Below are 23,289 nucleotides of genomic sequence, written 5' to 3'. Positions count from 1 at the left end.
ACACTCACGCGCACCTTATATCCAGTTGTCGCCCGGGCTTAAGTTCAACGAAATAAAAAAGGAAGCGAGCTAAGGCCAACCACTCAAGTGACAGTTAAGTCGATTTCTGTACCGCTGACGTGTCTACATATATTGTTAGTGAAACAGTGACGTACTGAGCGGGATTCGGCTCATGATTCTGAGTGAATTATTCCGTCGCAAAATAATGAAAAAAAAAAACCACTAAAATAATCATGAATATTGCGACGAAAGATTATGTACACATAGCGTTAGTGACACCGCACCGAATACTCAGGGGTATGATTCAGCTCACGATTCTGAGTGAATATCAAGTCGAATATTCCGTTGCAAATAACACGTTTTTTTTAATATTTTCAATACCATACTTTTGCGATGGAAAATTCCCCTGAGCTCACTCATCCCCCTCAGTATTCGGTACAGTGTCACGAACAATCTGTATAGGTGGACTGAGGGGGGGGATGTCAATCTCAAATATTTTTAACAGTCTGTATACACTAATTATTTTTACAATACAATACAATACAAATACACTTTATTGCACCAAAATAAAAAGAAATAATTACAAAAAGTCTCTTAACTAAGTACATGGCAAACAACCATGCCACCACCATGTTTATTTTACTTCTTTTTCAGTATAATGAGGAAATCCGTCGCAGCTGAAAATAATTACTCAGTAAAAAGATCCCACTGACCTACTCTTCAATTTGATTTTTTTTTGGGTAGCTTCTTAGGTCAAAGATAAAATATAAAATTCTGATTATTAAATAAAGCCCACCGCCATTTGCCATGTACTTAATTAAGAGACTTTTTGTAATTATTTATTTTTAGTTTGGTGCAATAAAGTGTATTTGTATTGTATTGTATTGTAAAGACAGACCTAACAAAAAAAAACGTTTTCTTTTTACTATATTACGTACTTATTTATGAATTTGAATATAGGAGTGCGACATTTTGTCGCGTTTTTCTATGACGTCACAGGGTGCTTTTTCGTGTTTTGACCAACTGAGCCGAGGTTCGCGCCCAACTGGGCACCCTCAGGCCTCTTGTCTTAAACGTTGTACCCGGTGAGAGCCTTCAGCGCTCCCCATATGTCCGGCCAAGTAGTAAATGCCATCTGCGGCAAATCTACAATAAGTCACAATTAAAGCACATAATAACGGGTTCTTACCGCGTTTAAATGGGGATATGAGACTCCCGATATTTCGACACTGTTGCAAGTGCCATGATCACGGGATGACTGATGAGATTGGAGTGGAGTAGGTAGATCCATAATTTTCTACGGGCAGACATATCCCCATTTAAACGCGGTAAGAACCCGTTATTATGTGCTTTAATTACGATGATAATAACCGCGTAAACTTAAAACAATGTACAATAAGTCACGTGAAAAAAAGTCGTGTTTTGATGTTTAGTAAGAAGTGACTGATTTGTCTAGTTAGAATCTAGCCTATTAAGCCATCATGAAACACTTAACGAAAGAAATTACCTACGAAACGTTGCTTAACTGGGCTCATAGTTATAATTACGGTTAAGCCATCCATCACTGTTAGTATTAAACAAAAAAAGAGGTAAGTGCGTCAGTTGAGTAACTTTTCAAGTGCAAGTTCGTATTGCGCAAGCGCCGCGCCTGCGGCCTTAAAAATGTGTTCGTACGAAATTGTATTCTCTGCATTGTAATGTCGGCTTGCTCAAACGGGGAGCGACGACCCGATTACTCTAGCCATAGAGGCAGCCAATCAGCTCGCGACACCAAACACTTCAGGACCCCGATACCGACCCCGCCGGCGTGGTCGACGACTTCTCTCAATCAGCGCTTATCGCTTTCGACCCCCTAGGGTCGATTAATTCTTTCAAATATTTTTCCTCTCTGGCGACGCCCTGAGCCGAGGTTCGCGCCCAACTGGGCACCCTCAGACCTTTTATCTTAAACGCTCCCCATTTGTCCGGCCAAGTAGTTAATGCCATCTGCGGCAAATTTACAATAAGTGACTTCAAAAAAAAATTGTTGTGTGAATTACGGTTTTTTTTAGTAGATCACTTTAAATATAGAAAATAGATCTTAAAAACCGTTACGAATCGATCGATTAACTTTAAAAATATACGTTTTTTATCTGTGTTAAGTGTCAAAGTACTTTTATATTCTGTGACAAATTGTTAATGTTGATATTATGGGTTTAGTAAAACCTCAGCTTGGGTTTCATTCATAAAGTGAATTTTAAATTCATAATAATAGGCTGAGGAGCTCGGTGGCGCAGCGGTAAACGCGCTCGGTCTGCGATTGTTGAAGTTAAGTAACTTTCGCAAAGGCCGGTCATAGGATAGGTGACCACAAAAAAAAAGTTTTCAGCTCGAGCTCCTCCGTGCTTCGGAAGGCACGTTAAGCCGTTGGTCCCGGCTGCATTAGCAGTCGTTAATAACCACCAATCCGCACTGGGCCCGCGTGGTGGTTTAAGGCCCGATCTCCCTATCCATCCATAGGGAAGGCCCGTGCCTCAGCAGTGGGAACGTTAAAGGGCTGGTGATGATGACCAACGCCATCAACCCTGGTGTCAGGGTTACTATTGAGCCGACATAGTAGACAAAGTATACGTTGGGTTTCATGTAAGTTTAATTACCGATTGAGAGCCCCCAGCGCTCACCATTTGTCCGGCCAAGTGGTTTTAGACAAAGTTAAAAAAAGCAAGTTTAATCTTATTGCTAGTATATAAAATCTAAACAAGCGAAACCGTAGACAAGAGTTAGTGTAGACCAAAATATCATTCGCTATTCTGTCAAGATTATATTACTTTTGGTAGATCAAAATCAGTATCAAATGTTACGAGTCCATCTAGATATTAGGTTACTTAAAATTGATACAAGTATCAAGATTGTTTGCGCTCCAGTTTTGACTAACATACGATTAATTAATAGGCTAGCTTCCAACTAGTCAAATCAGTTACTATTTACTAAACGTCAAAACACGAAATTACTATGGAATTTGTATGAAAAAGCACACAGTGACGTCATAGAAAAAGCAGATAAAATGTCGGAATTATTATTACGTGTTTCTTCATTCATCATCAGCCGTATGACGCCCACTGCTGGGCATAGGCCTCCCCCAAGGATCTCCACGAGGATCGGTCCTGCGCTGCCCGCATCCAGCGGCTTCCTGCGACCTTCACCAGATCGTCGGTCCACCTTGTAGCGGGCCTACCCACTGAGCGTCGTCCGACACGTGGTCGCCATCACCAGTCAGTGGCAGTCGTGGTCGTTTCTTCATTGAGTTTCGTAAATAAGTTAAATAGAAAAAAAAATTTTTTTTGAGTTTTAGATCTGTCTTTATTTAGTAATTCATCACCACTAATTTAAGAGCCACACTCTTGCCGGTGTACAGTCATGAGCAATATAATGTATCCACTTTAGGACTCTGTCGCACTAACATATTTGACATTTAGTGAGAATTACAGTTCAATTTGTCAAAAAAGTTAATGTGACATGGTACCAAAGTGTATTCATAATAATGCTCGTGACCGTACCATTCGCCATGCTAATTTTTTAAGGGAAAAACAGGGCAGTGGTTTCCCTCTTGCCTTCCGCAGTACTCTGTCTGACGCGAGTGTGATGGCGCCCTAAGTAGTCTATTTCAAATCCGTACTAGGACTCCAGTCCTCCCGTCCAGTATTCAGTAATTAGAATTTCATAATTTATCTTTGTGGGTTGTAAGGTGGATGACCAACCTCATCAACCCTGGTGTCGGGGTTACTATTGAGCCGCCAAAGGCCCCCGACATGGCTCATGTAACGATTACTCACTTACATCAGTAAGTAGTAACCGGGTCTTTTTGGTCGGGTTTCCGAAGCACGGATCATCTTACTTTCCGACAATCAGGTGATCAACCTGTAATGTCCTAACCAAACTAGGGATCAAAGTGATTTTTGTGATATGTCCCCACCGGAATTCGAACCCGGGACCTCCGGATCGTGAGCCCAACGCTGAGCGAGTCATCAGCCCATTAACGTCCCCACTGCTGGGGCACGGGCCTTCCCTATGGATGGATAGGGAGATCGGGCATTAAACCCATCATGCGGGCCCAGTGCGGATTGATGGTTATTAACGACTGCTAATGCAGCCGGGACCAACGGCTTAACGTGCCTTCCGAAGCACGGAGGACCTCGAGATGAAAACTTTTTTTTTTTGTGGTCACCCATCCTATGGCCGGCGATCGGAGCGAGTAGTAATGTTTATAAAAAATATACTAAAATTAATTTCTTCAATCAGCCTAACTCGAGCACAACCTAGCAATTGTATAAAGACCTTTAAAATGTGTAGGCCGGGAAGGAACCGACGACCTCCCGAACAGAAGGCGGTAAAAGTGCTCACAGACCGGGTGTCCCCTACAAGGTCGTGTTATATCAACTTATATCACCGAGTCCGGTAGCAAGGAATGTTGAGAGAAAGGTGCGTGCGCTGTGATAGGCGGAGCGGGGGCGGAAGCGGAGAAAGAGTTGATGGTCTCTTTTACGTAAACTTCTTTTAACAAATCTTTTAGACACTGATTATAGTAAATGCACGTATTTTCTTTTTCAATTCTTAACAAATAAGACGCCCCTCTAAACAAAAAAAAACCCAAGGAATATCCGTCGGGGGCTGCCATTAACCCAGCTAAAGTTTTACTAGTGACGTGAATACAATTATTGAAGAATTATAGATGTTTAACGACGACATAAAATACGAGTATGATTAAATTTTTGTTGAAATTTCATAAGAAAAGGCAGCCCCCGACGGATATTCCTCGGTTATGTATTATGATAAAATTATTATCGCTACATTTAAGTATATCTTCGAGAAACAGACACGTTAGGAAAAAGCTGTAAACATCCCTACTCATTGTTTAGGTACTTAAGTATATCTATTACCGATTTCTCGAGATATCAACTCTTTTTTAGAAATTATTTTTAAGTCTTTTATAATATTTCGTTACATAACAATTGGGTTAAGTCGGGGGTTTTGAGTTATTTTATTCTTTTTCGATGAGATTTTTACCGACGTGGGTTTTTTTTAACTTTGCTTAATTTTTAGGATATTTTGGCGCTTAAGTAATTTTGCCTTTCCAGTGACAATATGTTGACGTCATTAATATAAGTATGTACTAACTATAAGTCTTTGATATTTATAAGTTAACATTTGACATGTAATTTTTTTTTATGAATCATCATCACCAGCCCATTAACGTCCCCACTGCTGGGGCACGGGCCTTCCCTATGGATGGATAGGGAGATCGGGCCTTAAACCATCACGCGGGCCCAGTAAGGATTGATGGTTATTAACGACTAATACAGCCGGGACCAACGGCTTAACGTGCCTTCCGAAGCACGGAGGAGCTCGAGATGAAAACTTTTTTTTTGTGGTCACCCATCTTATGACTGGCCTTTGCGAAAGTTGCTTAACTTCAACAAACGCAGACTGAGCGCGTTTACCGCTGCGTCACCGAGCTCCTCAATGATTGAGGGATATAGTTCAAATCAAATCAAATATACTTAACTGCACACAAAAGGAGTGGAATTCTCTGCCGTCTTCTGTATTTCCGAATGCATATAACCCGGGCGCTTTCAAGGCCAGAGTGAAAAGGCACCTTCTGGGCTAGCTCGCTCCATCTTAGGCCTCGTCAACCTTCGGGCAAGTCTGGGGCCAAGAGCAAATCCATCAAAGGTAAAAAAAAGAAATGTCTACATTTAGCATCAGTACAAATGGGCGGCCTTGTTTACCGCTGCGTCACCGAGCTCCTCTTTTTATGAATAAATGAGTATGATTATGAGTAACACTTATGCCACTATGCCCTCACCGCGACTCAAACGAGTTACTCCAAGTGAGTGGCTCTGACGTTACGATCGCTTGATCTAGATTCTCGCTAGACAATAGTCGGGACTCGAACCTAGCATTTAGCAATAACAACTGGGTAACTAAGTGTAATGTACTGTGGAGTTGGTAATCCTCGCATATTAAGACATATTTGTGGTGCGAATGAATACTTTACGCGTCTAAGTCTCTCGTCTAAGTCTAACATTTCTCGTGAAAAGAAAAGAGAATAGAATAATTTTTTTTGCTTGGATACATGGTTGTTACAAGATGGTCACAATTTTATGTATAAGGATCTCATGATCCACCAAGTGTATAGCATGCAAAAACTTAAAAGAAATGAGATTGTTTTCTAATAAATTAAAAAAAAAATGTTATACAGGGTGTCAGTGACATCGTAACGAATACTCTCAGGGGGAATAATACTCAGGTGGATGATTATTATTATTATTATTTATTCATTTTCTTATAAAAACAATGTTACAAACACTGGAATACAGAAATCGGTAAACCCGCAAAAGTTTGTCTCGATGCCTGCTCCTCGCACTACGTCACAATGATTCACAATGAGTCAAACCATGATTCTGGATTATTTATTTTTTTTGACCTGACTTATTGTAGATTTGCCGCAGATGGCATTAACTACTTGGCCGGATAAATGGGGAGCGCTGAAGGCTCTCACCCGGTACAACGTTTAATTTCTCAGGTGTAAAGTCCTAACCAAACTAGGGATCACAAAGTGATTTTCGTGATGTTTTTTGTTTGCACCGGGATTTGAACCCGGGAACTCCGGATCGTGAGCCCAAAGCTCAAACCGCTGGACCACGGAGACCGTGGGAACTGTTTGTAATTATAATAATCGTTGTTGTTTTTTTATGGCTGATTTCTGGTAGTGGTTGTCTGGAAGAAATTGCTTCAGAGCAACAAGGCCGCCCATTTGTACTGATGCTAAATGTAGACATTTCTTTTTTTTACCTTTGATGGATTTGCTCTTGGCCCCAGACTTGCCCGAAGGTTGACGAGGCCTAAGATGGAGCTCGCCCAGAAGGTGCCTGTTCACGCTGGCCTTGAAAGCGCCCGGGTTATATGCATTCGGAAATACAGAAGACGGCAGAGACTTCCACTCCTTTTGTGTGCAGTTAAGTATATTTGATTTGATTTGAACTATATCCCTCAATCATTGAGGAGCTCGGTGGCGCAGCGGTAAACGCGCTCAGTCTGCGATTGTTGAAGATAAGCAACTTTCGCAAAGGCCGGTCATAGGATGGGTGACCACAAAAAAAATAAATCATCTCGAGCTCCTCCGTGCTTCGGAAGGCACGTTAAGCCGTTGGTCCCGGCTGCAGTAGCAGTCGTTAATAACCATCAATCCGCACTGGGCCCGCGTGATGGTTTAAGGCCCGATCTCCCTATCCATCCATAGGGAAGGCCCGTGCCCCAGCAGTGGGGACGTTAATGGGCTGATGATGATGATATCCCTCAATCGACCCCCTAAGTGCTATGGCGTGCAGGTATCTGAGTTCACTCGCCAGGCCCGTGGCTGCGGCGTATTCGGACCATGGTCAACGTGACCTTTGACGCAGTCTACCTGCTTATTATTTACCAGCCTCTGAATGTAATTACACTGTATATACATTCTAAACTGATTACACGCCAATATTGGCCCCGATTCCTGCAGACACCTCCTAATTTTACTTTAAGTTATACCCGTCATTTTCTTATCCGCCGAAAAGGAAAGGGACGGATGATGGACAGATCTTAATTTTAGGAAGAATGTGTAAATGAATGGATAACCCGGGCGAATCAAAAAGGTACCTCGGCTGTCAACTTAATTCTGTCGGAAATTTTTATAAGGTTGTTTTAGACTGGACTAGCACGGCTCACCTCGGCTTATTTAAAACTGCCTCCGTGGTCCAGTGGTTAAGCGTTCTGCTCACAATCTGGAGGTCCCGGGTTCGAACCCCGGTGGGGACAAATCACTTTGTGATCTCTAATTTGGTTACGACATTGCAGGCTGATCACCTGATTGTCCAAAAGTAAGTTGATCCGTGCTTCGGAAGGGACGTTAAGCCGTTGATCCCGGTTACTAGTTACTGACGTATTACATAGTCGTTACATGAGTCACGTCAGGGGCCTTTGGCGGCTCAGTAATAACCCTGACACCAGGGTTGATGAGGCTGGTCATCCATCTCACAACCCACACGAGAGAAGATTTAAAACTGTTATTATTTCAGTAAAAGCACCTACATTATATACTTAATTGCTACTTATCTTTATCTTATTTTCCTCCTTTCTTTCTGGACAACCTTCTCGTGTGAGGGTCAGAGGGGTTTTCCCTTCAACCTGTACGGTTACGAATACTAATATGTATACACTTCGAAACCATGTCACATTAACTTTTTTAACAAATTAAACCGTAAGTCCCATTAAATGACAAATATGATGCGACAGGGTCCTTTTTTTGACGTGTCTTATTGTAGATTTGCCGCAGACGGCATTAACTACTTGGCCGGACAAATGGGGAGCGTTGAAAGCTCTCACCCGGTACAACGTTTAAGACAACAGGCCTGAGGGTGTCTAGTTGGGCGCGAACCTCGGCTCAGGGCGTCGTCTGAGAGGAAAAATATTTTTCTTGAACAATATTATATCTCTTGCAGCCAACCCCGCTTAGGTGGTGGTGGCATGAAGAAGCGTCAACGCCAACCATTGCCTAACCCAGATACTCTTCATTGCTACCTCTTATAGCTAATTAACACGTTTATCTATGTTGAAACTGTGATTCACATTCGTGCATAGAAAAGTATTATGGGTCTTTCACTTCGCATCGAAGCCGAGACTGCAGTTTCGCAACCCGCACAGCTACGCACTAGGCCAAGGCACTAGTGTCCTGTTAAGACAGTTCGACCCACTAGGGTCGATTAATTCTTTCAAATATTTTTCCTCTCAGACGACGCCCTGAAGTAGCGGCGCCTACTCGCTACGTCACAAGATCGTCATAGAACCTAAGTAGCATTTTATAGATTGTTTTAAGTTTACGCGGTTATTATCATAATTAAAACACATAATCGAAATATCGGGAGTCTCATATCCCTACTTTAGACGCGGTAAGAACCCGTTAATATGTGTTTTAATAAGCATTTTATAGGTCAGCCCGTCCCAGTGAGCTACCGACTACGTTCTGCTAATACTGTCGCTGTTTGGTCGGGGACTGCTTATTTCGACCCACTAGAGTCGATTAATTCTTTCAAATATTTTTCCTCACAGATGACGCCCTGAGCCGAGGTTCGCGCCCAACTGGGCACCCTCAGGCCTGTTGTCTTAAACGTTGTTCCGGGTGAGAGCCTATAGCGCTCTCCATACTATTGTAGGCCCCTGACGTGGCTTATGTAACGACTACGTACTTACAACAGTAAGTAGTAACCGGGACCAACGGCTTAACGTGCCTTCCGAAGCATAGAATCATCTTACTTTTTTGAACTAGGTGATTCAGCCTGCTACGTCCTAGCTAAACAAAGGATGTATTACAAAGTGATTTTCAACAGTGTCCTCCTCGGGAATCGAACCCAGATCATGAGCCCAATGCTCTAACTACTAGTGTTTTGCATATAATTCTGCATTATTATAATATTACTAAGAATATGTCGTAAAGAGTATGAATCTTCTCACGATGTGGTCTAAAATAAATGTATATTGTTTGAACAATGCATAAATATGTGTTACGACAATCATTCTTCACGCCTAACTCACAAGTTTGTGGGTTGCTCAAATGGTCTGATAATTAATTGAAATGCAAAAGAAATGTCAACTGAATTCCGTTTGGCTTATCTCTCTATTTAAGAGCTGCGCTCTTGTCGGTGGAGTAACCGCCATTCCTCTCTTCTTCCCGCCAAAACCTTCACCTCCCGATACGACACGACCTGCACCTTCTCTTTTATTTGTTTCATAAATGTTCTCCTAGGTCTACCCCTTCCTCTCTTCCCTTCAATTTTTCCTTCTTTTCTTTGTTATAAATGAATCGTGTCGTATCAGGTGGCCAATCATATTTCCTCTCCGGTTCTCTATAGTCTTCAATATGGTTCTCTTTTCTTCAACTCAAGTACGGTCAGACAATAATAACCTCCATTTTTTTTTAAAGTCGGTTAATGGATGGAAAATGGATGTCTTAGTGACATCGTAACGAAAACTTTGAGGGATGATTCAGACCATGATTCTGAGTTGATATCAAGTGGAATTTTCCGTCGCAAAGGTATGACATCATCATCAGCCCATTAACGTCCCCACTGCTGGGGCACGGGCCTTCCCTATGGATGGATGGGGAGATCGTGCCTTAAACCATCACGCGGGCCCAGTGCGGATTGATGGTTATTAACGACTGCTAATGCAGCCGGGACCAACGGCTTAACGTGCCTTCCGAAGCACGGAGGAGCTCGAGATGAAAACTTTTTTTTTTTGAGGAGCTCGGTGGCGCAGCGGTAAACGCGCTCGGTCTGCGATTGTTAAAGTTAAGCAACTTTCGCAAAGGCCGGTCATAGGATGGGTGACCGCAAAAGTATGAATTTTAACATAATTTTAAAAACACTAAAATTTTCATTAATTTTCCGACAGGAAACTCCACTTGATATTAACTGAGAAAAAAAGTTGTATCATCCCCCCCTCAGTATTTGTTAGGGTGTTACTAAAACCGTTGGATCAATCATTATAGACGGTGATACGGCTCACCTATCACGTTGGTCTAACAGAAAGCTCGGTGAGGCGTGGGTCTAGTTCATCTTGCGATGCAAAAATATTTATTTTTCAAAATTGGCTTACAAAGTTAGCGCTTTTTGAACGTCACAAATTAATTTACATATTATGTAACTAGCTGTAAAACTACTACCGGATCGGAATCTGTAACGCTGAGGGAAAGACGTGGCCAGAAAACCTCCCAGCACAGGGCCCTAGTCCTACTGTTTCATGATTTCCTTTTTTTTTAAAAAAAAAAATCCGGTTTGTATTACATAATTTATAAACTTAAATACTATGGTATTCCAATTACAGTCGGTGGAAGGAAAGTGAAAAATAAAGAGTTTATGTGACTTCGTATCAACAGTGGCTGCAAGTTGTCTTTGATTACTTGTGGCTCTGCCCACCCCATTAGGGATTACGGGCGTGAGTTTATGTATGTATGTATGTATGTTATGTGACTTATGATGATGTACCTCTGACTACCCCAATTGGGTAGTTGTGAGCCTATGCTATGTTGTTATGTTATGTACAATTGCGTATAATATTCCCATGATCTAAACACGACATGATCTTTGCAAATGTTTAGTTACCCTATGAACTTATTGGCGCGTCGTAATGAAACGTTAAACTTTCGAACTTTGTATGCCGAACGAACTTTCAACACTACTCGAGAAAATTCAAAGTTAGGTTAGGTTAGGGTCCTTTTTTCAAAAATATCGAATTTCTAAATATCTTATCAGGCTTGTTTCCAACCAGTCAAATCAGTTACTTTTTACTAAACGTCAAAACACGATATTACTTTAGAATTTGTATGAAAAAAGCACACTGTGACTGCATAGAAAAACGTGATAAAATGTCGTACTTATTACTACGTTTTTCTTTATTAAAATTTATAAAAAAGTTAAATTGAAAAAAGAAAATGGTTCCGTTAGTTTTAGATCTGTCTTTACTTAGTAATCAGAATTTCGTTATTTATCTTGAACCTAATACACGACCCATTTCAATGGATAAATTGGGCTCTAGGTATAAAAAAATTATAAACAATAAGGTATTTTAACTAGGCAACTTTTATATGTATTAAAAACCTAGGATTATGGCTCGCCACCTATCAGGTTGGGTGATAAAAATCTCGACGAGGTGTGGGTACTTAGTTCATCGTGGGATGGATGTGTCTACTCTAATAGGGAATTTAGTCGGGATCTTATTTTATGTGTTGTTTTATGTGTTATTTTGTATGTTGTGTTAAGCTAGATATTGCATTTAACCACAATTGAGACATATAGACTACTTTGTGTTAAAACGAATGTAAATACATTCATCAAATGAGAAAATTATGCTTTGAGAAAGATAATTAGTTGTAATAAGCCATTGATTAGCTATTAGTATACTACATTAGGAATCTAAGCGCCAATAATTTACATTTATGTATTAAGGACTTATGCACTGAATAGAAATCAAAATTTTGTACTATAAAAAACTTACAATAAATATAATAAAAAGTAGATACTGGCCAGTTGAATTAGAAATTAAAAATAATAACGCGAACAAAATGGCGGGCGTTTGTCAAATATTCGAACAGCTGATCTGTCAAAATTGCCGCGCTTCCTGCACCCTTCCCGCCCTTGAGCCGCTTACTTTTTTCACAGCGTTCCGTTTCGCGCTACGCTCTATGCTAGTATAAAAACCCGAGGCACCGAAATGAGAGCATTCAGTAGCCTTCGCGCAGTCTACCACAGAAGTGCACGATGAGAGTTCTGGTTAGTTCTCACACATCATAATAAATAATAATAAAAAAATAATCGTTGAATAATATTCGTTAATAAACAGTGATAATGCAGTGTTGGATTGAATAATAAGTGTAGTCTAGTGCTCAGATGGAAATGGATTTAAAAAAGGAGTTTTTGAGTGTCATAATTTGGTGTTTGAAAGTGTTTTTCGTTTTGCAGATTGTCGCCGCCGTCCTCGCTTGCGCCGCAGCCGCCCCCTCGGGCCTGCTGGCTGCTCCCTACGCCCACGGTCTGATCGGCCATGGCGCGCCCTTAGCCGTCGCCCACGCGGCACCTCTGGCCGTCGCCCACGCCGCTCCTTTGGCCGTGGCCGCGCCGACCATCTCCCCCGGAGACATCCAGGGCGCCGCCATCGACGCCCACGTCGAAGCCCACGACCACGCCCGCGCCGCCGTCGACGCTGCCCGCGAATACCACGACCAAGCTTCCGAACTCCAAGGTCAGGCTATCAACGCCGCTGAGGACCACTCCTGGCAGGCGGTTGATGCCGTGAAGACCCAGGAGGCTCAGTTGGACGGTGCCGCCGCTGGTGCCGCTCCCATCCTGGCTAAGCAGCTGGCTGGCCACGCCGTGGTCGCTCCCGTGGCGCACGCCGCGTACGCCGCCCCCCTGGCCCATGGCGCGTACGCCGCTCCTCTGGCGCACGCTGCCTACGCCGCTCCCCTCGCCCACGCTGCCTACGCCGCGCCCGTGGCTCACGCCGCCAGCAAGACCGTGGTCTCCCAGTCCCTCCACCAGTCCCACCCCGCCCCCGTCTACCACGCCGTCCACGCCGCCCCCGTCGTCCACGCCGCCCCCGCTCTGGCCTACGGAGCGCACGGTCTCGCCCACGGATGGTAAACTGTGATAACTTAGTGAAAAACCAAATTTTCTAAATACTCATACGTTTGGGATGTAAATTATGTAAAAAAAATGCAATAGAAGCGAGGATGTGTGAATAAATGTCATAGTAATTTAATAAATCCTTTCATTTTCCTATCATTAACACACTATCACAGACAAACACTTTTACATTAAATTAACCTACATAAAAATACACTTTTGACTCTATCCAATCTTAAAAGAGTAAAAGCGTGAATATAATAATATGTATGTAATTTCCTGCCAGAAACCTAATGTATACATCAAAATACCTAATTAAGTCATAAAACAAAACTGATACCTTAAAATATCCAATTAAAAACGAATAAAGATAAACAAAGACATAGACAATAAAAAACTATAGAGGAAGCATTATGGTTACATGTTTAGAAGGAAGCTTATTAATCATAATCATAATAAGTTCTTTGTTTGAAAACTAAGTAAATGTCAATGCCCAAGTACATTATAAAAAAAATGCACCTTCTAATTTAATGCTCAACCTTATTGCATTACCGACTAAAAAGTAAAACATATTTGTAACAATTCCAATGTCAAGTAAAGTAATACATACGAAAATAATTAATTTAGCACGGTCAAAAGCGGAAGTTCGAATTACAGACATTAGGACCTTGAACGCGAATTCCTTTGCCGGTCGACAGATTAAAAAAATAGATCACGGAATTAGAGTGGACATGATAAAAAACCTTCATGTGTTATAAATAAAGTACCTGGGCGTAAGGAAGTGACGCCTTTGCCTGTTGCCATTTTATAGCGTAATTAAAACTTTAATTTGTACACAAAGGAATGTTGGAAACGTACAAGATATTACATCAGTTACATAAATAACAAATTAAATTAGTTTTAAGAGGTAATAAAATAGTAATTTAAGTAGCTAATAATCGCACGCGCGTAATATATAGATACGGTCACGAGTACTAATATGTATACACTTTGAAACCATGTCACATTAACTTTTTTGACAAATTAAAGCGTAAGTCTCATTAAATGTCAAATATGTTAGTGCGACAGGGTTCTAAAGTGGGTACATGATGTTACTCATGACTGTACCTAATAGGTGATCATCAAGAAATCAGATATGAAGTGCTAAGATGGATATGATGAACCATATGGTGATAGGTGATCAAGGAGCTGAGCCAAGTAGCAAACGATTATGCCAATTGTCAGTGAGTGATTTGTTTTTGGGCATAAATGATGACCCTTCTTCTATCGTGTGGGTTGTGAGGTGAATTATCAACCTCATCAACAATCAGGGTTATTATTGAGCCGCCAAAGGCCCCTGACATGGCTCATGTAACTACAAAGTACATAACATAACATAACAAATACTTTATTGCACAAACAGGAAAAAACAAAATACAAAACAAAAGAGAAATAGAATTAGTACAATAGGCGGCCTTATTGCTAAGTAGCAAGTACCTACTTGACTACGTACTTACATCAGTAGGTAAGTAGTAACCGGGACCAACGACTAAACTTGCCTTCCGAAACACGGATCGTCTTACTTTCAATTGAATCAGGTGATCAGCCTGTAATGTCTTAACCAAGCTAGGGGTCACAAAGGGATTTTTGTGATATGTCTCCAGCGGGATCGTGAGCCGAACGCTCAACAGGACAACAGAGGCCGTCTCAATTTCTCAATTAAATAAAGGTTTAATCGAACATTTTCCCAAACAATAAACATACAAATCTCACGAGCGAATCGCGTGTTTTAAACTCGTGACAGACAGACGCGCATTCTGCGTATTTGTGATTGTGTGAATCGAATCTATTTCCCACCATTTGCTTATTGTTTTTATAATAATACATAATAATAATTTAGTATAAGCTTAGAACTTCTTTTTCTATCGTGTGGGTTGTGAGGTAAATTACCAACCTCATCAACCCTGGTGTCGAACGAAAAACATTTTCTTTGTGCTATTTAACTTATTTATGAATTTTAATACAGAAAAATTTAATAATAAGTGCGAAATTTTGTCACCTTTTTTATACAAATTCCATAGTAATTTCATGTTTCGACGTTTAGTAATAAGTAACTGATGATTTGACTAGTTGGAAACTAGCCTACAAACAGTCGCCGTGGTTTAGTGGTTAGAGTGTTAGGCTCACGAACTGGAGGTCTGGGTTCGATTCGAGATATGAACACTGTCGAAATCACTTTGTGAGACTGTCCTTTATCGTGTGGGTTGTGAGGTAGATTACCAACCTCATCAACCCTGGTTTCAGGGTTATTATTAAACCGCCAAAGGGCCCTGACATGGCTCATGTAACGACTACGTACTTACATCTGTAAGTAGTAACCGGGACCAACGGCTTAACGTGCCTTCCGAAGCACGGATCATCTTACTTTTTGGACAATCAGGTGATCAGCCTGTAATGTCCTAACCAAACTAGGGATCAGAAAGTGACCCACACGATAGAAGAACCTCTGCCTACAGGCGCTATGTTTATGTTAGTCAACGAGATGTCCCAACCTCAAGGTGCCTGCAACTTTTTGAATGGCAAAGATTATCGCTTGTGGCATTGCGCAAGTTTCTTGATTGTGCGCAGTAATCGTTAATTGCTAAGGTCTTTTCGTATGCGAAATAATATTTCTTATTGTAGGTAAATGGTAAAACAATTTGAAGACGACAAAAGAAAGAAAGAAAGAAACATTTATTATTCCCGGACACCACAGACACAGACAGACAGGTACATTACATTCAACACAGGACAGAAACCACACGGAAATCAATACACAAAAAAAACCAAGATCAAAAATCATTAACAAAAGAAACAAACTAAAATTATGATAATAATAGTGCATACAGGGATAATCCCAGGGGGGATGGGGGGGATTTAGGGGGGGGGGGTGTTGTTTAAATGTAGTTCTGTGCAATAAAGTATATTTGATTTGATTTGATTTTGATTTGATAATCGCCGGTTGTTGTCACACCACATTTAGATTAATCTGTCTTAAGGAACCTCTACGTGTTGGCTTCGGCCCCACGCACGCCTTCCAAAAGTCCGGGACTCCATAGTCCCGAGATATGGAAATGACAAACATTATAATAAAAGAGGGTCAGTAATCAGTAGGAGCTCGGTGGCGCAGCGGTAAACGCGCTCGGTCTGCGATTGTTGAAGTTAAGCAACTACCGCAAAGGCCGGTCATAGGATGGGTGACCACAAAAAAAAGCTTTCATCTCGAGCTCCTCCGTGCTTCGGTAAATTCAAATTCAAAAATATCTTTATTCAGTAGGTAACATAGTTACACTTTGGATCGTCAATTTTTACATAACGAACGTCTCATCCGCCTAAAACTACTGTGGCTTCTCACAACCTGTATAGCCGGGGAAAAGAAGCTGCAAGAAAAACCTCGGCACAGGGCCCTAGACGTTCTTTAAAAAAAACGTAAAATATTTTTATACAATTGAGTAATTTAGCTGCCTAATATCAGTTCTCAGACAGTTAATCCCATGCATTCATATCTTCTAAATAATCACTAACTTTATAATAACCTTTTTTGACAAGTTTTTGTTTAACTACTGTCTTAAAGCAGTAGTAGGCACGTTAAGCCGTTGGTCCCGGCTGCGTTAGCAGTCGTTAATAACCATCAATCCGCACTGGGCCCGCGTGATGGTTTAAGGCCCGATCTCCCTATCCATCCATAGGGAAGGCCCGTGCCCCAGCAGTGGGGACGTTAATGGGCTGATGATGATGAGTCAGTAGGAAGCTACCAGTACCGGATACCGGTTATTAATTTATCTCAAGTGCAGTTTCCACTAGCACAGCTGTCTCGACCATTATAGACGGCGATACGGCTCACCTATCACGTTGGTCTAACAGAAAGCTTGAGGTGTAGGTACTTAGTTCATCTTGCGACGGATGTACAATCAGAGAGCAAAATATCAGTCACTTTTTTTGACGTGACTTATTGTAGATTTGCCGCAGATTAAGGCATTAATTATTTGGCCGGGGAACTGAGCCTAGCGAATAATTTGTAAACAGTGGTGAAATTATGAACTATTAGTTGTCATAAATACAAAATTTATGTTTTTGTGGGTGTTTTTGGTCTATTACAGAAATATTGTATACCAATATTTTATGTTTATTTTTTTTAAAGAACGTCTAGGGCCCTGTGCCGAGGTTTTTCTTGCAGCTTCTTTTCCCCGGCTATACAGGTTGTGAAAAGCTGCAGTAGTTGTAGGCGGATGGGACGTTCGTTATGTAAAAATTGACGATTCAAAGTGTAACTATGTTACCTACTGAATAAAAATATTTTAAATTTTAATTTGACATGTAACCAGGAGGTCTTAAGTGCAACCACTTTGCAAGAAACTGATTGGACTTTTGCAGCTTATTGTACTGACTACCCTAATTGACGACGCGATGTCATTGACACCAGGCACCAGGGTTGATGAGGTTGGTACTCCACCTCGTAACCCATACGATAGAAGAAGAAGCTTACCTACTTTCTGTTTTATTGTGTACAAATACATAAATGAATAAAAAAAGTGTCTCTGCCTACCCGAATCGGATATAGTCGTGAGCTTATGTTGTTTAGAAACATAATAATATAATTTATGTATGTGTGTACGTGCACGTCATCACTGAGATCGTTCTGTGCGCCCGCGCAGAGTTCAAGTTCAAACGAAAGTAAAATCATCTCCGGCGCTCCGTCCGGTTTTTATAGGCGGAATGATTAGCGGGCCATTGCCACCGGATTTTACGAATAAATTACGAACTGTTTCCGTTTTAGGTAATATAATAATTATTAGTTATTATTATATCCAAAAGTTATCCAGGCTATGTTCACCAAAAACAAGTATAGAACTGAAAATAATAAAAAAAAAACTAAAATTCTCATGAATTTACTACCAGGACATTCAGCTCGTTATCAACTCAGAATCGTTGCCTGAATCAACCCCTCAGTATTATTTAAAAAAAGACGGATGTACCTCTGACTACCCCAATTGGGATATAGTCGTGATGATGTTATGATGTTATGTTCTCCAATATAATGCAGCCGTGCATCAGATTGCACCACACCGCACTACAGCGCCGTGGTGCGGTAAGTGTCATGCACCTTTGATCTTTTCTCATGAGTTCGAGTCATTATCTGTTAAGGTCGGTATACACTTTTTTATATTGGCCAAGTATTTTGGCTCAATTATGCCTCGGTACTGAAAAGTATCGGCGTCCGAAGAACGTAATATACGATCCCGACGACCCGATTACTCTAGCCATAGAGGCGGCCAATCAGCTCGCGACAACAAACACTTCAGAACCCCGACACCGACCCCGCCGGCGTGGTCGACGACTTCCCTCAATCAGCGCTTATTGCTATCCCACTAGGGTCGATTAATTCTTTCAAATATTCTTCCTCTCAGACGACGCCCTGAGCCGAGGTTCGCGCCCAACTGGGCACCCTCAGGCCTGTTGTCTTAAACGTTGTACCGGGTGAGAAAAAAAAAGAAAGAAAAGCTCAACTATGCCTGATGGCCGTAAACATGGAGAAGTCCTAATTGCATAGCATCTGAAAGCAACGCAATGAGTTAGTTTCGGATCTGTTGCGACTACCTTACTGGCCTACTAAGTGCTTTTTCACGCTTCGCTTAAAGGACCCCATATTGTAAGAAAGAGGGACACTGTATCCGTTCGGCTTACGTTATGTTTTTTTTGACGTGACTTATTGTAGGTTTAGCACATCCGGCATTAACTACTTGGCCGGACCAATGGGGAGCGCTCTGAGGGCTAAACTAAGTCAACGGAGGGAAATCGTCGACCATGCCAGCGGGGTCGGTATCGGGGTCCTGAAGTGTTTGTTGTCGCGATCAGATTGGCCGCCTTTATGGCTAGAGTAATCGGGTCGTCGGGATCGTATATTACGTCCTCCAGACGCCGTCCCCAAATTTATTCAGAAGCCATAAATACCGGGGGAGCAGAATCGAAGAATCCTGTTAGTGGTTGTTTGGAAGAAATTGCTTTAGATCAATAAGAGGTATCCATGTTTTATCAATGTACGTAAAAAGTTTTGTGCTTCAAAGAATATTTGATTTGATTCACTATATGCCGACTCGAATAAGTGTGTTACAGCCTTTAGCTTTCTCATACGACAAAAGATATTTATAACTTTTAAAAGTTATGAATAACAATAAAGTCATCATCATCAGCCCATTAACGTCCCCACTGCTGGGGCACGGGCCTTCCCTATGGATGGATAGGGAGATCGGGCCTTAAATCATCACGCGGGCCCAGTGCGCATTGATAATACTGTAATAATAAAATAAAAAATACCATTTAAAATGGTATTATTATACCGTCTTCACCATGGGCACACGGGGCCCGTGCCCAGGGCCCCCATTCTCGGGGGGCCCCAAAGGGTCCACAATTTCTCTCACACATTTATTGTCAAAACATTTTTGTCGGGCACATTACACTTTTTTCACAAATCAGGAATCTTATTAGAAGGTTAGATTTATAAGGCATATCATATACTACGCCATTATAATTATCCCTTGTTTCCTTTCAACTGTTTTAAGACAGTAGTTAAACAAAAACTTTACAAAAAAGGTTATTATAAAGTTAGTGATTATTTAGAAGATATGAATGCATGGGATTAACTGTCTGAGAACTGATATTAGGCAGCTAAATTACTCAATTGTATACCAATATTTTATGTTTATTTTTTTAAAGAACGTCTAGGGCCCTGTGCCGAGGTTTTTCTTGCAGCTTCTTTTCCCCGGCTATACAGGTTGTGAGAAGCTGCAGTAGTTTTAGGCGGATGAGACGTTCGTTATGTAAAAATTGGCAATTCAAAGTGTAACTATGTTACCTACTGAATAAAGATATTTTTGAATTTTGAATTATCGATGACTGCGACTTTTCCAAAAACCAAAAAGTCTATATCCGCGTGGATTTCGGTTATCGCGCGCTTTTTTTCCATCCCCTTTCAATCCCCTTAGAACAGGGGTTCCCAATCTTTTTCAACCTGTAGCGCAGTTACAAGTTGAGTATTTTGTAGCGGCGCGGCGGCGCCCTGCCCTAGGGATCACAAAGTGATTTTTGTGATATGTCCCCACCGGGATTCGAACTCAGGACCTCCGGATCGTGAGCCCAACGCTCAACTACTGGACCACGAAGGCCGAAAAGGAGTGACTCGACGCTATATTATTTACCGATGCGAGCGCTCAAATAGGTACGGTCACGAGTATGTATACACTTTGATACCAATGTCACATTAACTTTTTAACAAATTAAACCGTAAGCCTCATTAAAATGTCAAATATGATAGTGCGACAGGGTATCTAAAGTGGGTACATGATATTACTTATGACTGTACAGTCATGAGCAATATAATGTACCCACTTTAGGACTCTGTCGCACTAACATATCTGACATTTAGTGAGACTTACAGTTCAATTTGTCAAAAAAGTTAATGTGACATGGTACCAAAGTGTATACATATTAATGCTCGTGACCGTACCCGCGAATATTTGTGGTTTCGGATAATGATAGAACTCACGGCGACTCTCTTTCTTTCTTTTTTCTTTTCGTTTTGTTTTTTTTTTTCTTTTTTTTGTGTATTGATTTCCGTGTGGTTTCTGTCCTGTGTTGAATGTAATGTACGGTCACGAGCATTAATATGTATACACTTTGGTACCGTGTCACACTAACTTTATTGACAAATTGAACTGTAAGTCTCACTAAATGTCAAATATGTTAATGCGGCAGAGTCCTAAAGTGGGTACATTATATTGCTCATGACTGTACCTGTCTGTCTGTGTCTGTGGTGTCCGGAAGTAACAAATGTTTCTTTCTTTCTTTTGTTTCTTTATTTATTTGCACACAATATAACAGTTTTGAGCGTGGTTAGAGCGTTGGGCTCACATTCTGGAGGTCCGGGTTCGATAGGAGGCAGGGACGGAATGCTAGTATGAGGTAAATGTACCTCAGAAACTCCTACCTTAGTTGTTAATGTCTACTTGTTGATCAAAAGGTCGCGGGTTCGATCCAGGTTGAAGGTTGGTCGGTCCCGTCACTGCGCGTGCATCAATTATAATTTATCACACGAAGTTGCAAAGTACATCATGATGGACCATTCTATAAGCAACTATCTCCATAAAGTTCATTATAGCCATCTGAGGACTTGGTAACAAAAATGCTACCCATCAGTGATAGCGTTTGAAGAACACATGATTTACATCAAATTGTTACGGGTTCTAATCCTCGGGCAATTTTTTTTTCTTCTTTTTTGACTCATTGTAGATTTGCCGCAGATGTTATTAACTACTTGGCCGGACAAATGGGGAGCGCTGAACGCTCTCACCCGGGAAAAATACCACTGAATTCAACTCTATCAATCAGCCTTACAAATAAACCTGGTGTAGCTTAAACTTCATGAAATAAGAAAATTAACCCTTTCACGGACAGAGATCATGGGTCATTGATGGTTCATAAAGGTAACATTGGGATCGGAACGTCATGACACGTTCTGTTCTTGAAAGTGTTAAACGAAGGGAAAATACAGCGCCATCTACGTACCCTGGGATGTCCTTCATTACCTGGGCAACTCACTAACAACTTCGTACTTTGTATACGTACCTAATTTACGGGCTGACATTTTTAAATCTATAACAGTTGCAAAAAACACTGGTTGGCATTTACCCGGCCGGGGTTCGAACTCGACCGCGTCTTAATGAGCCGGGTTTACGATGATTTTATAGCGGACGATACGATTTCTCTCGTGTGAGTTAAAAGGTCAATGACCAGCTTCACCAACCCTGGTTCAAAATCAGCCAAGACGGGACCACCCTGGCTGGCAGCTCCGGATCTATAGAGGAGTAACTGGATTGGGCACACCTGCCCTGTGAAATGGACCTCTTACATACATACATACATAAACTCACGCCCGTAATCCCTAATGGGGTGGGCAGAGCCACAAGTAATCAAAGACAACTTGCAGCCACTGTTGATACTGTCCAAAGATGGATATGATGAACCTTATGGTGATAAATGGACCTCTTAGCGGCCACATAAACCTCATACATTTAATGGGTGGCCGTAGACGACATTTTTAAAAGATTTAATTAGGTATATAGAGTAGGAGCTCGGTGGCGCAGCGGTAAACGCGCTCGGTCTGCGATTGTTGAAGTTAAGCAACTTTCGCAAAGGCCGGTCATAGGATGGTTGACCATAAAAAAAAAGTTTTCATCTCGAACTCCTCCGTGCTTCAGAAGGCACGTTAAGCCGTTGGTCCCGGCTGCGTTAGCAGTCGTTAATTACCATCAATCCGCACTGGGCCCGCGTGATGGTTTAAGGCCCGATCTCCCTATCCATCCATAGGGAAGACCCGTGCCCCAGCAGTGGGGACGTTAATGGGCTGGTGATGAGGTGTTTAGAAAAAAGAAATGTATTTTGAGGGGAGCCACTGTGAGGTCTTACACCACCTAAATATTTTGCTAAGGCCGTCACTGCCTCTTGTCTTCCGCCCCGCAGTACTCTGACGCGAGTGGGCTGTTGCCCAGAGTGGTATATTTCAAAGCCGTACTAGGTCCTCCACCAAATGATGAAAAACAGTAAATGACAAAAAAAAAAATACAAAAATGATGATTAACGTGAACGGGAGCCATGGTAGCCCAGTTGGTAGAATGCTTGCCTCTCACTTTGAGGTCGCAGGTGCGAATCCAGCACAGGCCTAAACCAATGATTGTCAAAGTTTTCGAAATCATGTTTGGATCATAAACGATTATCACGTGCTCAGCGATGAAGGAAAACATCGTGAGGAAACCCACATTCCCGAGAAATGTATTTTCGGAGGTATGTGACCTAACCTGTATTGGGCTGGTTTTCCCTTCGCGGATTGGAAGGTCAGACAGGCAGTCGCTTCTGTAAAAAACCGGTCCTGTCAAATCTTCAGGTTAGGTTAGCGGACCTTGTGAGAAACGGATAGATAATGCTAGGGAGGTGATGATGATGATGAAATGAACGTAATCAGGACTCGATATGGGGAGGAGTACTTACGCTGATTTGACAATTGTTTGGGTACAAATTGACTAATTTC

The 23,289-nt window shown here is 41.6% G+C and overlaps 2 protein-coding genes across 2 annotated transcripts in view; one reads left to right on the top strand and one right to left on the bottom strand.

Moving 5' to 3' along the window:
• Positions 1 to 23,289, bottom strand: part of LOC126378284 (WD repeat-containing protein 7) — a 117,227-nt gene that overhangs the window by 24,490 nt on the left and 69,448 nt on the right. The gene's annotated exons all lie outside the window — the stretch shown is intronic.
• Positions 12,262 to 13,330, top strand: LOC126378511 (pupal cuticle protein C1B-like). The gene is made up of 2 exons (XM_050026921.1): positions 12,262 to 12,338; positions 12,528 to 13,330. The coding sequence occupies exons 1-2, from the start codon at positions 12,327 to 12,329 to the stop codon at positions 13,206 to 13,208; spliced, it is 693 nt and encodes a 230-aa protein (XP_049882878.1). The 5' UTR covers positions 12,262 to 12,326; the 3' UTR covers positions 13,209 to 13,330.

Source organism: Pectinophora gossypiella, chromosome 26 (genome assembly GCF_024362695.1).
Source record: "Pectinophora gossypiella chromosome 26, ilPecGoss1.1, whole genome shotgun sequence".
Lineage (NCBI taxonomy): Eukaryota > Metazoa > Arthropoda > Insecta > Lepidoptera > Gelechiidae > Pectinophora > Pectinophora gossypiella.
The sequence above is the reverse complement of the archived record's forward strand: the minus strand, read 5'-3'. Positions and strand labels throughout refer to the sequence as shown.